General features: G+C 38.3%; 1 protein-coding gene across 1 annotated transcript in view; it reads left to right on the top strand.

The window, feature by feature from the left end:
* Positions 1-16,474, top strand: part of ADGRB3 (adhesion G protein-coupled receptor B3) — a gene marked incomplete at both ends in the record, with an annotated part of 445,134 nt that extends 428,660 nt beyond the window's left edge. Inside the window, 3 exons of the mRNA XM_079532449.1 lie at positions 3,436-3,471; positions 14,329-14,433; positions 16,286-16,474. Coding sequence (XP_079388575.1) covers positions 3,436-3,471; positions 14,329-14,433; positions 16,286-16,474 — 330 coding nt within the window. The remainder of the gene's footprint in view (positions 1-3,435; positions 3,472-14,328; positions 14,434-16,285) is intronic.
* Positions 16,475-16,954: the final 480 nt, after the last annotated feature.

The raw sequence follows: 16,954 nt of genomic DNA, 5'->3' as shown, positions 1-16,954 counted from the left end.
TTTCCCATGATTTAAAGAAGAGGAGCTTCAAATGAAATGACAAAGAGGTAAACAACGTTGTCTTTGTCACATTATGCATATTTAAATTGAGGAGCTCACTATCTAAATATATTTTGGATGCTACAAAACATTCATTGTGAATGAATACAGAACATGATTGGACAGATGGAACAGTATAAAAAAGTGCTAGTAAGTTCAATAAAGTAAGCTCCTCCCAAAGATCATCCTAAATTACATTTGAAGAAGTAAGGTGGAGCTGCAACAAAAATAGCTCTTAATACTCACATTTTCCTATGTCATTCCTTAAGTATCACTGCATAACTTGGGAAAATTCAAAACACTGAGATGAACCTTTGTAGTCATTTATTAGTCATGTACTACTTTCATTAATGCTCAACTGGGTCTCCAACTGATGCTTGGAAAAAGAACCAGTTTCCAGTCTGATTTTAATATTGGCTGAAATCTGTCTTAATTTTGCAGGCTGGTGAAGCAGTCTTTTGAAAAGAAACACACTGATGTGATCAGTACAGCAGATCATTTGACAGAAGAGGGTTTTTTTCCCCTTACTCTTTCATTCAGCTTTGGCTTTAGTTAATTTAAATTGTTAGAACAAGCCAGATGGTTGACTAGATTCAGAAAGAATTTAGGTGTCTGTGAAAAACCTTGTTTTTTAGCCAAAGAGCCACAGCAATTAAACTTTGTTTAAGATATATGTAAGTATATATATGTATGTATATACATAGGGATTGCATACAGTGTGTGTGTATGTGTATATACGTATAATCACAATTAAAGTGTTGATTTGTACACTTTAGACGTGTTGTACATCATGCAGAATAATTAAGGAAAAGGACCGCAGGGAAATGGCTCCACCCTTACAAGCGAAGGTACCTAGTGCCTTCATGCATCTGAATATATTCCCACTCTCAACCATAACACTTCAGTACAATGAGGTGATATCCAGGAGGGCCTCATACTGGACTTACAGTCACTAACAGCATTGCAAATGACTTTCAGTGGTCTGGCATCACATTCATAACCAGTGATTTCTGTGTTTCAGACGTTCACAGATCTTTATTCTGCTGTTCTTACCTATGGCAGTTACATACCTTTTTATGTCTTAGGAGAATAGGCTTTGACAGAATCTGTGATATATTTTACTGTATGCAGCCATGGAAAAGAAAAGTAACGTACAAACATAGAACAGATGTTTTTTACCATACATATTTAAATTAAATTTTACTCATGATAGATTTGCGTTGGTCACTCACTGAGATGAACCTATATTATTATTTGTTAGATCATAACTGGTGTGATCTAAGGACACAATTGAAGTAGTGACATCTTTCTGGCAATAGCGTAGTTAAATATGTCACAGACAGTTAGATGTGTGTTTTTACCATGTAAACAGTGATAGATTTGTGTGGATGCAAAAGCTAATAATTCAACCATGCCACAAATATGCACTGTGGTCAAACAGACCTAACGCAAAATACAAATGTTCCAGTTTTCTAAATTACATTATGTAGTAAACTACACAATTATTTCAAAGTTTTTCATGCTTTTTCTTAGGATTCTCACTCAGGCAGTTCAGTGGTATCAGATTTATTACTGAAATTTAGCTTAAATAATGGCTTTTCAAGCGTTTTTCAAAGCTGCTCTACGAGAGCACCTTATCACCTGCTGTCTAAATTTCTTATTTTGAAACCACTGAGCCATTACTGTGGAAGAAGTGATCTAATTGCACCTTAAAATAGATCCTTCCTCATTAGAGATACGTAGGTTTCTTCAGGTGTTGGTTAACTGTGGAATGATGAAGGCCTGTCTCAAAGGAATGCTTGTACGTAGGCTCTCTAAACATGAGTGAGAAGTAGGTACCTTTAAGAATCTGAGCTTTAGCTTCTTATAGTTTTCCTACCTCCAAAGCCATTGCTGTTTTTAAGTTTACATGCTATTTATTTGAGTTTATTTAACAGTTGTTTAATTTGTTTTTAAATACTCTCATAAAGTGGGTTTGGTCAATCAAGCCTTCCTAATTCATGGTAGCTTCCCAAAGATTTACTTTTCTTACTTGTTTTATAGACCATTTTTGTTAGTGTCTCTCAGCTTTTCAGACAACAGACTGTCCAATCTCTGAAGACAGTGTAGACAGTGCTACACTTGTCTTCTATTATTATGGGTTGGTATAAGTCAGAATTTTACAGCGAATCCCATATAATGATACATAGTGTTGTTATAAAAGATTGAACATTTTCTGCTTTCTCCAGATAAGAACTTGTAAAGCTGTTTCCTTCAAATGCAAGAAAACAAAACCACATACAAAAACCTGCATGTTTCTTAAACGAGATAAAATCAAAGTCTAATGAAGTCAGTAATATTATTATTCTGGACTTGATTGGTTTGATTTCTATCTCATTGCAGAAATTCAGCGCATTTTGAAAAGGTTTGTTCACCATTGCTTAAAGAGACTCTATAATACTACAAAAAATTAGGATTTGATTGTACCAGCAAGCACTTTTTGTTATTGGGGTACTTTAACTTTTCCTTAAGGAGAATGTCTCTTTTCTTTCCATTCACCTATTCTTGCTGCTCTTTTATTTTTTTAGCTTCTCTGCTGCTTTCCACATCTCTTGTCTATTGTGAGACACTCAATTTCCAACCTTAAAAGAAAAAAAAAAAATTATTTCTTCTTTACAGCATTTCTGCTTGTCTGATATAATTGGACTTTATAATCAGTTTATTTCAGATTATATAATAAAATTATATGCTAAATTATTCATGATGTGTCTAAGCAATCATATTCTTTGTTGCATTGTATACAAGTGATTACTTTACTAGTAAATAATTCTTTTTTTTTATCAGCTGCTTTGAATCAGATTTGTCATCTGAAAGACAAATATCATCGCTTTCTCCATCCAGATTGTCATTGCAAACAAACAAGCTCAAGTCTCTATGGAAAGCATAGATGGCTTGGTCTTGACTTTACTATCAGTTGTCCCATTAAAATCAGTGGAGTTGTACCAATGTAAACCTGATGTAGGAAAGAATCAATTTATGTATATTTATACAGACCCTAATCATAGGTATATATTGATAACAGCGTAAAAATAATAAACACTATAATCATTTGAAAATGCCACAGAAAGCATAGAAATAAGTATATTTTATGTACCAGCAGGTTTGCTTGCATGCAAATAGCATGCATATGAAGCATCTTAGTGAAATCCAGTCTGCTTTATTTCAGTGAAAAGAATATGTTACTAGTCTAATAAGCTGTATGCAAAGTATTAAATTGTCACGATAAAATTTACAGTCTTTCACTGAATACCTAACATATATCTGATAGGAAAACAATAATGTTATTTAGTCTCATTTGATGAATAGTCCCATTGTTAATAAAACCTCTTTTTTTCTTTCTTTTTTACTGCTTAATAGAGAAGAAAATCACGTTATTCGGACCTTGACTTTGAAGTAAGTTTCACTGAATTATTCCTGATTATTGTAGAATTTTCTAAAAGTAAATATGAGGCATCCATTTTAACAGATTTTAGCTTTCTGACATGTTAGATGTCATAGGACTGTTCAGTTGATACTGTGTAGAACATGATGAGCAGTTCATTAGAACTACTTTGGTGCAACTTGTTTGTAAACTATTCTGAGATCAAACTGTCATATTATAATATTAGTTATCATGATTTTAGTTTTTAAATTCTCTGCCTCTTCATTTTCATCTATTTTTCTTTCTTTTTTTTTTTTTTTTTTGTCAGCTATCTATCTTTTGGAAAAGTGTGATGTTTCTGTAGGACTGGCCACGTTGTTGCAGAAGCATGCTTTTTTTCAAGATGCTTTCGATCATTTGTTCTATCTCTTCCTTCAATACTAATTTACTAACATTTGAGTTGTACATACAAATAATGAGATGAATATGTCAGTTTTTGAATGATGACATGCTGCAGTTGTCAAGGCTGATAGATCACATTTTATTTTAAAAAAAACAAATAAATTTATGTAAGGTTCCTTACGTTCCATTGAATTAGACTCTATCTCAATTACTATGATGAAGTCTCTGAGAGTTTTGTTTCTTTTCTACATTCTACCAGAAGCAATATAACCATAGGTTTTCGGGGACATTTTAATAATTTATTTTTATATCGGCTGTCCATGTGTCATTATCAGTAGCTTAGATATTATACAGGATGTAAGCACATGTACCTTCAGATTTCGGATTCGGGTCCATAGAGGAGAAAGAAGTAGGATTAGCCCAATGCAACCATAGCAGTTGTCATAGAAGTGGCTGTAGAAACCTTGCAGTGCAAGACAGGTTTGCTTTGGTGACTTGCCTTTGCTGAAAGCTGACTTTCCATGTCTGAGTGTGTATTTTTGATGGCTTAATATCACTCCTAATTCCACTGTCATTTTTCCCCAGAGGGTGTAGTTACCTTAAGTAGTCATGTAATTTCTCAAATATAGCACCAGATAAAGATTCACACAGTAAGGTAAGGAAAAGAAAATGAAATTATCCTAAATATGGTTTAAGATAAATGAGTAGAAAGGAAGAACATGAATCAAAAAATTCTGATGAGTAAGTGACTCTAAAATTAAATGTAAAGATTCTGAAGAAAAGTTATGTAATTGTAGGTATACAAATAATTCTGAATTTTACTGTTCTTTGTTTAAAGGTATTAATATAGTACTGTTCCTGTTGCTGTGTCTGGTCTTGTTCAACATCTTCATCAGTGACCTTGATGGGGGGATGGTGGCCACCCTCAGCAAGTTTGCTGATGATACGAAGTTGGGAGGATTGGCTGACACGCCTGAAGGCCATGCTGCCATTCAGCAAGACCTGGACAGGCTGGAGAGCTGGGCAGAAAAAAAACAGATGAGGTTTAACAAAAGCAAGTGTAGTTTTGCACCTAGGGAGGAATAATTGCATGCACTGGTACAAGTTGGGGGATGACCTGGTGGAGAGGAGCTCTGCGGAGAGGGACCTGGGTGTCCTGGTGGACGACAGGTTGCCCATGAGCCAGCAGTGTGCCCTCGTGGCCAAAAAGGCCAATGGCATACTGGGGTGCACTAAAAAGAGCGTGTCCAGCAGGTCAAGGGAGGTGATCCTCCTCTTCTACTCTGCCCTGGTAAGGCCTCATCTGGAGTACTGTGTCCAGTTCTGGGCTCCCCAGTACAAAAAAGACAGGGATCTCTTGGAAAGAGTCCAGCGGAGAGCCACGAAGATGGTGAAGGGCCTGGAGCATCTCTCCTATGAAGAAAGGCTGAGTGAACTGGGTCTGTTCAGCCTTGAGAAAAGAAGACTGAGAGGGGACCTGATCCAGGTCTATAAATATCTAAGGTGTGGGGGGCAGAATGGCGAGGCCGGACTCTTTTCAGTGGTGAGTGGAGACAGGACAAGGGGAAACGGCCGGAAACTTCGGCATAGGAAGTTCCACACAAATGTGCCCAAGAACTTCTTTACAGTGAGGTGACGGAGCACTGGAACAGGCTGCCCAGGGAGGTTGTGGAGTCTCCTTCTCTGGAGATGTTCAAGACCTGCCTGGATGCCTACCTGTGCTACCTGGTGTGGGGAACCTGCTTTGGCAGGGGGGTTGGACTCGATGATCTCTGGAGGTCCCTTCCAACCCCTACAATTCTGTGATTCTGTGATTCTGTTCCCAGTGAGAATGTTCTCTATGGAAACAGATATTAAACATTCTTCTTAGCTGCTCAGGAGGACATAACCCAACACCAAGTAGACACCAACAATGCTGTACACATTCTGCTCTAAAGAATTAGGCTCTCATTACATTTTTTCTTCTACTCATCTAGTATATTTCAGAAATTTATCCCTTTTTTCTTGTCTTGGTTGGAACATTGCTGCTGCACTGCCTAACATATTTAAAATAATGTTTGTAATGCAGGACAAAATAATTGTTTGTAAAAAGGAAAGGATTGAGCCATTGGGAATCACTACCGAGAAAATAAGATCAGCAGACAGTTGTTGTGTTTTGGAAGTACAGACTCAGATTAACCCCATCTCACCTCCTGTTTTATGGTTCCTATGATTAAGCCTGTGGGCTTTCCTGTGTTTTTCCATGTAGTGTAGCTGTCTGTCTGAGGTATAGCAAGAAAAAAAGTCAAAAAGTGTTCGGATGGTCACTCAAATTCTTTCACTCAGCAAGGCATACTGACAAAGAGATTTGAAATAGTGTTGTATGGCCAAAACACTGCTCTGTTTTGATACCTCAAAGCAGCTTTACTGCAAACTGGGATAGAGTCTGAAGGTGAGGTCAAGCCTGAGTGATTGTCTGTACTACTTCTGTAACATTTTTTCTTTGTCTGTTAACAATGCCAGCTGGCACTGTCTGAGACAATGTCCTTTATAGTTCTAAGGATAACAAATGCTATTTTTAGTACACAATATGGACAAGGCTGTCAGGCTTGGCTCCCTCAACCCTTTTCCCTATAGCACTGTCTCAGAAGACTCTGCACCATCAACATCTCCTTCATCCTTCCATGTCAACCTATATGCATACAAAATACACTCACAGACTATGGCTATCCTACCAAAAAAGACATTTTGAGGAATATTTCTGGGTGCCAAAATGCCATTGTTTATACAGATCATATTTTTAGAATGTTCTCCACTATTTCTGTCTGTTACAACCATCTCTCTTCCAGCAGTTCCTGAAGTGTTCTTAAAGAACTGGAGAGAATAAGATACCACTCACAATAGGCAACATCATTGTAGACTTTTTTTGGAGACTTAAAAAAATATAGTAGTGTTCAAGGAGAATATTCTATGCTAGATGGTGCCACTGAATGCTCTTAGACATAATTAACTTACTGCTGTACAGTCACAGTTTAATAACAAAAAATATGTATACTACTCACCTTAATGCAGATAATTTGAAGTACAAACAGACAAATAAAAATCACATGGAAAATAAATTACTGAGGGTCACAGAGGAAATTCAAAATCAGCTGCTGTGTAGGTTGAATACTGGAAGACCTTATCCGTACTCAATGCAATAAAACAGACTCCATCCCTGTTATCTCCAATATATGTTAGGACACGCAAAGAGAAAATTAGAAAGGTAAAAGTCCAACAAGAACTTCATTTGCTAAGGCAAATTTATCAGATGCAGCAGGGAGCTTTACCACCAAGGATGAGGAAGAGGCTGAGGTCCTCAATGCCTTCATTCCTTCTGTCTTTAATAGTTTTCCTAAAGATACTCAGCCTGAGCTGGAAGAGAGAGATGAGGAGCAGAATAAACCTCCCACAATTCAGGAGGAATCAGCAACTTGCTACTCCACCTGAATTGTCACAAGTCTGTGGGTCCAGATAGGATTCATCTAAGAGTACTGAGGGAGCTGGCAAAAGTGGTTGCCAAGCTGCTTTCTATTGTTTATTATTATTATTTTCCATCCTCATGCAAAAGAAATTCCATCACCCAGCATAAGAAATCAAACAGAGAAGGCAGAAAATCAGCATGTCTGAACAAGGACCTGCTAGTGAAACTGAGGGATAAGAAGAAAAACTGTAGGTGGTAGAAACAGGGACACATGGCCTGTGAATAATATAGGGAAGTTGTCATGATATGCAGAGACAGCATCAGGAAAGGCAAGATGCAGATGGAAATGAACTTAGTGAGAGATGTGAAAAATAACAAGGGTTTCTTTAGATACTTTGGTCAGAAGAAACAGGCAAAGGAGAATGTTTCCCCTCTGATAAATGAGAAGGGAAAGCTGGCTTCAACTGACACAGATAAGGCTGTTAAGGCTGATAAGGCTCGTGATACTCAACGAGTTCTTTGCCTCAGCCTTCACTAGCAATCAGGCTTCCCATAGAAAAGAGCAATTCTGAGACCACTTCATGAGACTGACTGTGTATAGGTCTATAGGTCTAGACGACATGCATCCCAGAGTCCTGAAGGAGCTGGTTGATGTGGTTTCCAAAGCATTCTATCTTATATTTAAAAAGTTGTGCCTGTCAAATTAACTGAAAAATGGTAAACATTGCTCCTGTTTTTAAGAAAGGAACAAAGGAAGACCTGGGATACTAGAGGCTGGTTAGCCTGTTGTTTGCACCTGGGACAATGGATTATACTCGTAAAAGATGTTAAGATACATGCAAGACAAGGAGGTGATCTGAGATAGTCAACACAGCTTCAACAAGAGCAAATAATACATTATTGTTCTGATGGCCTTCTATGATGGAGTGATAGCACTGATGCACAAAGGAAGGGCCATCTAATAAGGGCTTTGACGGTCCCACACCATATCCTTATCTCTGAATTGAAAAAATATGAATTTGGAGGCTGGATTGTTTGGTGGATAAAGAATTGGTGGGAAGGTTGCAGCCAGAAGGTTGGGGTCAATAGCTCTATGTGCAGGTGAAGGCCAGTCATGAGTGGCATCACCCAGGAGTCTGTCTTGGGACCTGCACTTTTTATCGTCTTTATCAGTTACATAGATAATAGAATCAATTACATCCTTATCTAGTTTGCTGATGACACCAAGCTGAGTGGTGCAGTTGATATGACAAATGAAAGGGAAATGCCATCCAAAGAGATCTGAACAAGCTCAAAAAGTTGGCCCACATGAACTTAATGAGGTTCAAAAAGGCCAAGTACAAGCTGTTACACTTCAATCAGGACAATCCCAGATATGCATACAGACTAGGACTCACTGGGTTAAGGTCTGTGGAGAAGTAATGATTTCTTGGTGAACAAAAAGCTGGGTGTGAGCCAACAGTGTGCTCTTGCAGCCCAGAAGGCCAACAGTAACCTGGCTGCCCATCAACAAGAGAAGGGTGATTTTGTCCCTCTACTCTGCTCTTGTCAGACCCCATCTGCAGTACTGCATCCAAACCTAGAGCCCTTGGGCTGAGGAGTTGTTGGAGTAGGTCAAGAGGAAGGCCACAAAGATGGCTAGAGCACCTCTCTTGTGAAGAAAGGTTGAGGGAGCTGGCAGACAAACAAAAGCTTGTTTGGCTTGGAGACAAGAATACTTCAAGAAGTCCTCACTGCAGTTTGCCAGTACAAGAGAACTTACAAGCACAAGGGGGACCAACTTCTTACACAATGTAATAACAATAGGACAAGGAGAAATGGCTTTAAAGTAGAAGAGAGGAGATTTAGATTAGGTATTAGGGAGAAATTCTTTACTCAGAGAGTGGTGAGGCACTGAAAGATGTTGCCTGAAGAAGTTGTGGATGCCGCATCCTTGAAGGCATTCAAGACCAGTTTGAATGGTGTCCTGAGCAGCCTGATCTAGTGGTGGCAACCCTGTCCATGGCACAGGGCTTGGAACCAGGTGATCTTTAAGGCCCCTTCCAATAACAGCCTTGGTCAACCAGGAAGGTATCAGACAACTAGAGACTTGCAAATGTGACTCCCATCTACAAGAAGGGTCAGGAGAATCAAGGGAATCACAAGCCTGTCGATCTGACCTCAGTTTTGAGAAAGGTCATGGGGCAAATCATCTTGACTGCAATCATGCAGCATGTGTGGGACTACCAGGGAATAAGGCCTAGCCTACATGGATTCATGAAAGGCAGGTCCTGCTTGACATACCTGAGCTCCTTCTATGACTATATAATCTTGTGAGTGAATGAGGGGAAGGCTATGAAGGTAGTCTGGCTAGACTTCTGTGAAGCCTTTGACACTGTCTCTCACAGTATTCTCTTGGAGAAACTTGCAGTCCATGGCTTGGACAGGTGTATTCTTCCTGGGTAAAAATATGGCCAGCCAGACAGACCCAGAGAATGATGGCAAAGGGATTTAAATCCAATTGGTGACCAGTCACTAATGGTGATCCAAAATACAAGCAGTATTCTGGTCTAGGAGTTTGGGATCCTTGCTTCTGATGGCTGTTTTAATGCCAGCTAAGTGTTCAGCAACCCCAATTGTTATGTTCTGAATTTCCCTGAAACTGGACAGGTAGTTTTGTTCACCGAGGCTCTGCACTAATACCTAGCTCTAAGATCAAATGAAAGTCGCTCTGATTATGTTGAGGATAAATACAGATGCTGTGAAAATTCCCAGGAGGGCTTTATAATAGGTGTGCTCTGTCACATACAAAAACACTATTATTGACATGCACTTTGAGATAAAAGATTACAAGTATCTTTAAATTCTATGAGAGGATTTGAATCCTGCCTTTCCCTACTCAATCTTTCCGCTCTCCCCTTTATCAAATGTATTTACTGTATGTACTTGCAATAAACAATTTTTATGCTAAATAATTCAGAAAATGCTCACCAGGATTCAGGTCATCTCTGGCTCCCTTTGAGCTCTGTTAGGGAGGGCAAGAATACAGTGTACAAATCTTGGACTGTCTTTTCTGCCCATAGACCAGAAGTCTATCACTAGTAATAGTGCTGAATTGATATTAAATTGCTGGTGCTGCCTTCTCTCAGATTTTCATCCATAATAGCCATTCATTATAGCAATATTAAAAACTTACACAAAATTTTAAAATCTTTTTTCTTCCTAACATGAAGACATCTCTCCAAGACAAAGGTGGAAAAAATAAATAACATGCCTGCAAGGAAAAATCTTTTCCCGTTTCTAAGTTTGGCAACTAATCAGACCTATAACATCTTGAAAACACAGCAGGCTTCCATTATGGAGCTGGGAAGGCATTTCCCCATCTGTTCTTTTCACTTAGCTATTTCATACAATATTTGTGAGACCATTTTTACCTGTGATTATGTAGAATATTTCCAAAGCAAACTGAATAACATGATTTTAAATATTATTACTATTAATCATAAGGTTGACTATGAATATTGATTAAAATATTTTTGCTTGAGGTAGATTTCAGCTAAAATGCTGTCATAAATTAAAAAAAAAGTTGAGCTGAGTATACAGTTATGTCTGAATTACTTCTCACCTTGATAGCCACTCAAATTGCTCTTCTAAGAGTATATGCTAATCGGAGTAAGGCTTACCCTTTTCAAAATTAAAAATTGATGTTATTTATGAGTAGGCTGGAAATGTAGAAGAGGTGTCAATTCAATCTAGTCTGCTTTAGGGTGCGAGACATGAGTTACAGAACTTGGTTAACAGCTGGCTGAACGTAAGCCAGTATTGTGCCAGATAGCCAAGAAGGCCAATGGCATCCTGGCCTGAATTAGGAATATTGTGGCCATCAGGACTAGGGAAGTGATTGTCCCTCTGTACTCAGCACTGTTAAGACTGCACATTGAATGCAGTGTTCAGATTTGGGTCCCTCACTACAAGAAGGATACCTAGTTGCTTGAGCATGAGCAGAAAAGAGCAACAAATCTGGTACAGGTCTAAAAAGCAAAACATACAAGAAGCAGCTGAGGTTAACTGAGGCTGTTTAGTCTGGAGCAAATGAGGCTGAGGGCAGACTACAGTGCTCCTTACAACTACCAGAAAGGAGGCTGAGCAAAGGAAGTGCCAATCTTGATTCTCAGGTGACAAGTGATAGGACCGAAGGCAACAGTCTCAAGTTGTACCAAAAGAGCAGGAAGATCTTCTTCACAAAAAGAGTGCCTAGGGATTGGAACAGGCTGTCTAGAAAAGTGGTAGAGTTGTCATCCCTAGAATCCTGTGGATGTGGCATGGCACTTAGGGATATTGTTTAGCCATGGACTTGTAGTGTTAGCTGATTGGTTGGACTTGACAATCTTGAAAGTCTTTTCCAATCAGTGACTATAGAATTATAGCAATCTAAGGTGAGTGAGTCTGTAGAGAGGTGGTTACCTCAGGCAAGTGCTCCTGGAAGGGGGTACAGCATAACAAACCCACAACTGAGCCTAAAGATGGTGTCATTTCTAAGGGCGGTATCAAAGGCTATCTATCATCCTGCTGAAGAATTTCACTTCTACAGTCATCCTAGTCTATATTGCTGAAGATCTCCAGATCTGTGTGGATAAAACTTGTGTATTTCTCAGATTCATAAAGCTGTGCTTTCCACACTGGTTATTTAAAAGAGAGAGAAAGCAAACAAACAAACAAAACAGATGAAACCTCTGCAAATGTATTTTGGGATGTTTTCTCATAAAAGAGAAAGAGTTATGCAAGAGCATATTTTCTAGAAAACAGAAAATACGGTGAATTCCAATAAGAAATAAAATAAATTGTGTAAAAAGCTAGAAATTAATAATTAATGTTGGAAATTTAAGCTACTGCACCTCACTGAAGTTCAGATCATTTTGTCTAAGCAGTGAGGAGGCAGAGATGTCAGAGGGTAGAAATTACAGAATGGAAGCCAGGCAAACACAAAGCAGCTGAAAGATCCATCCATCCATGTACATACCAGATATTCCACTATTAAGAATAAAATTTAAAGTCTTTTTTTTTTTTTCTGGCAGACTTTGCAAGTGTTTAATTTCTTCTCCCACCTGCATCTCCTCAGGAATAATGTATTGAACTGAGTAAGATATTTGCATTATTCATATTTGCAATTTAACAAATTCATGGATACACAACTCAGAAAAATATCAGAAAGTAACATTCTCTATGTTTCTAGACTTCTATTAAAAAGTTTCCAGCTGGAGACATTTGTTTCATAGTCATATGCTTTTTTTCCTACTTTTAGAACTACTATTTTAACCCACCAAATCTGTTTTATTACCCAAAGCGTCTCCTTATTTCATCAAATAATAATCTTTGAGGCAGAACCTTTCTTTTTAAAATTCAGTGTATATGAAATATGCTAAATATCCCTGTCTACTGTTACAGTAACAGCTTAAAAGAATCCCTAGGAAGTCACTTAAGTGAAACCTCTCTCATAAATTTAGATCAGCTATCTCTACTTAAATTATGTTTTGCAAGCAGTTCCTTACAGAATCCTGCAAAATTGTTTCCCTTTTCACCCCACAAGTCGTGTTAAGTTAATAGGTCCTTAATTGCTTGCTATATCTCATGTCTTTTTTGTGAACAATTTTGCCAATTTCCTGTTCTTAGAAGTGGAACGAGTTCTCAAGCAAGGGCGTAGCTGTATTAAGGATAATATGGTTATTACAGCATAGCGGTAGGAATGCATAGCCGAGAGAGCAGCCACATTTCATGGAATTTAGAAACACAGAATACAAATAAAAGACATGAACAATTTAAAATTTGTATTTGTAAAATATTATTTGAGAGTCAGCTATTGTTGCTCCATTTTAAAAAGTATTCAAACCAGACTAGGTGGAAGTGCCACTGGGGAAGGGTCACACTCAGGCACTGTGTACATAAGTTTGTAGATTTTGTCACGTACACTGCCAAAGAAAATCAGGCTTGATGATGAGTACATGTGCATAGAGGCTGGTGACCTGTAGTTTTCCTATCAACATCAAGTGGCTGTGACCCTGGCTGCAAGTCCAGCCCACACAGACGCAGAATCTTAAGAAAGGCAAGCTGTGCTCATCTGCTGAGGGTGCCTCACCTCAGTCCCTCCTGTCCCCTGTCCTCCCAGAACATGGAACCATAAGACTGGCTGAACAGCGAGGAGTCTTCGGCTCAGCTCCAGAGGCTGGTCTGAATCCACATCTGACAGTGAACATCTTTGAAAACAACACAGATGATAGGCATGACAGTCCAGGCTTGAAAACAGGTTTCAGTCTCCACATAGCTGCCAAAGCAATATAGGGCCCGAGCTCCCCTCCAATTGCGGGGTCTGTTTGGGGTTGCCACCTCTTGCACAGGAATGCCATATAATCATTTTCTGTGGAAGAATGCCCTGTGCATTGGCTACAGGGAGCGTAGCATCCAATCACTCGAAGACAGTAAAGTTGAAAATGGTGCCTACTTATCTTAATGTGAATGCCATTTCAACAGCATTTTATGCAGCTGAATGCATTTGGTGGTGGTCTGTATGACAAGACATCTTAATTAAAAAGACATAACATTTGGAGTTTTTGTCTTTTGATCTAGAAGTCCTGAGTTTGGTGTTCTCATATTTATTTTTTTCCCCAAAAGGTATAAAATGCTGTTGCATTCCTCTTGAAATCAAAATATTAGTACCCATATTGAAAACAAAAATTCTGTAAAATACTTCTAATGTGCAAAAGAGAAAATTACTTCTGAGATGCTGCCATTACTTTCCGACTTTTTCCAGCAGTATGAGTGTCCCTTTATTTCAGTAACTCAGTAAATGTTGGGAAAATCAGTCCTTTGTATACAAGAAGTGCATTAAACAGAGGAGAGAGAAGACTCAGTGCAATTCACTTCCTTTGATTAAGTCTATAGGGAAAATATGGCCTTGCCAAATTCAATTTATTATGCTGGAGGAAAGAATGGTTCTCTTAAAAAAGCCCAGATTCAATTATAAATATAAGCAATTATGTTTTTGGTTTTTTTTTTCTTTTTTGTTTTGCAGAAGGTCATGCATACAAGAAAGAGGCATATGGAATTGTTTCAAGAGTTAAATCAGAAATTTCAGACTCTGGACAGATTTCGGGATGTACCAAAATCAGGCAGCATGGTAAGTTTTCCTTCCTGGATATTAAAAACATGCTGTGCTGTAACAATAACAATGAAACAAGAGATCTTTGAATTAAATATTATTTCCTGTGAAGACTTCATTTTATGCTACTTTTATATAGCCTCAAGAATGAGAACAAAAGATATTTAAAGTAATCTAACCTATGGTGAGACTCATTACATTTTGCAACTAGACCATAACTAACTCACTGACATCATTACAGATGACAAGAAATTGAACTGTAGGGAACGCATTTAAAATCTGTGTGTGTCTCCTATGTCTAAAGTCCTTTATATACAAAAAGCAGCTTCATAATTTAATTTACCCAATAGGGTTTTACCTCTGGCTAGGCAAGCAAATATTGAATTAGTTATAACAAATAAGTCCAGCTAGAGTCACCTACACATTAGAGTGCCCAGAAAGAGCACAGAGTCACTGTAATTCTGTCTTTCCTTTAATAGGACTATAAATATTTTGCATGTGAAAAGCAAAAATTATCTCATCCTGAATTGACTTTGCTATCATCATAATTCAGATTTGTAGACACACACACACACACAGGCATAACCCCCTGACTATATCTGATATGATAATGAGAGCAAGGAAATATTTGATTCTGCCTAATTAAAACAGGTAATTTAGTGTTACATACTTTCTAGCAGTAATGCTATGATTAGTAATAATTTTCTATATAACTTTATAATGTGAAAATTGCATATTGAATGAAAGTGAGCTAGAATTGTCTTATGATTTATGAATAGTTGTTCTCAGACATGAAGTACTGAGTAGATACGAGGTCTAATATAGCAGAAATTTGGCCCAAACTCATGAATCTTTATCTGTGATATGTTTTATTTTTCACCCAGTTCTCACCCACTCCTCCGAGATGTACTGGCAGATAAAGTATGCATTCTCCCCTCTATTTGAGATTTTCTGTTCATGTAAAGCTTGAATTCATTCAAAATCTCACAGGTGGTCTTCATGGATGAGTGGTGCTTACTCTGTTTCATATCATTGGTGTTTTTTGAAGGGTCTGCTCATAACAGCTGCCTAGAGGAATGGTCATCCTGTAAGGCAGTCAGGGAGTGATCCAGATACCTAAATACCAGAATCTCAGGCCTTTAGACAGCCTCAGATATCTTAGTCTACAGCAGAGTATAAGTGGTGATGACAGGACTCACACCTCTATTTAAAAATAGTGGGAGTTCCAGCAGGATGTCCAAGGGGATCTTAAACAAATGTGAAAATGTTTGATTTTGGCAACTAGCATGTTATAGCAGAAATCACTGATGACTTTTGTCTCTCTCTTATCCTAATCCAAAAGTATTCATGGACAGTCGAAAACAGGCAGCTTTCAGTCTGCTGATCCTAACATGATGCTACATGAGCTCACCAGCCTGTAAAGCAATTCTCTCTCCCATTCTCAAGGAGCAGGTTTCTGCTGTTCCACCATTCTCCTGCCCCAGTTCAAATGCAAGCTGGCAATCTCTACCTCAGACCACTCCATATTTCAGACAGCAAGCACTCCTCAATTACATTCCCTTCCCTTCCCTTCTGGTGCTTTTCTACATAGCCACTACTGAAATGCTGGCTGCTGTTACTAGATAATTTGGCCATTCCTCACACACTACATTTCTTGCAAAGGACAGGGCTTGGCTGGCAGCTCAGGTGAGCAGCCTGCCAAAGGGCCAATTGCTCACAGAGAAAGACAGTCACAGCCTGCCTCCCTGCAAAGCTAGTTCCTCCCTCTGACTCCTGTGTCTCATAAGAGCGCATTAGGGATCAGCCTTATACACAGAGAATACATTATTTCATCTTCGTATTCAATTCTTTTTTCTTCTCTGTTCTTCAGGAGAATTCAGCGCCAAACAAGGTTCCATGGGACAATTTCAAAACCACAGGCGAATATCAACACTATACAACGATAAACGTATTAGACACAGAGGCAAAAGATGCTTTAGAACTAAGACCAGCAGAATGGGAGAAATGTCTGAACTTGCCTTTAGATGTGCAAGAAGGTGACTTTCAAACAGAAGTTTAACAAAAATGAAAATAAACTGAACAAAACAAAAACAAAAAATTAATTGCACTGACAATAAAGAAACTTTGGGAATCCTGACACTCCTGTCTGAACGTTGTGACTACTTTATGCCAGGCTCTCCCCGTGCCAAATGTCAGTGGTTTTTTCGTACAGTTTCTTCCCACTAGTATGGCTAGTGGAGAACCAGGTGTACAATTCTTACCATCGTGTGTTGTAAGTACCCGTGGAATGGATTTGTAAGGTAATCTTTATAGATAAACCTCAAGCAACGATTCATGTTGTAACAGCTTCATTTGGTTTAGTTTTCAAAAAACTTCACCATGAAGCACAATGTATATATTTATGCAGTTTTTAAAGTTTATAACAGTCTGTTTGGCCATTACTACACTTTTTACTTTATAATATAAAAGCAAAGTTTTTGTCATTAAATGAATGTCTGTTGAGCTACATTCTTCATTGCTTTAAATGCAATAAAGTAAT

Source organism: Tetrao urogallus (genome assembly GCF_951394365.1).
Source record: "Tetrao urogallus genome assembly, chromosome: 2".
Taxonomy (NCBI): domain Eukaryota; kingdom Metazoa; phylum Chordata; class Aves; order Galliformes; family Phasianidae; genus Tetrao; species Tetrao urogallus.
The sequence above is the reverse complement of the archived record's forward strand: the minus strand, read 5'-3'. Positions and strand labels throughout refer to the sequence as shown.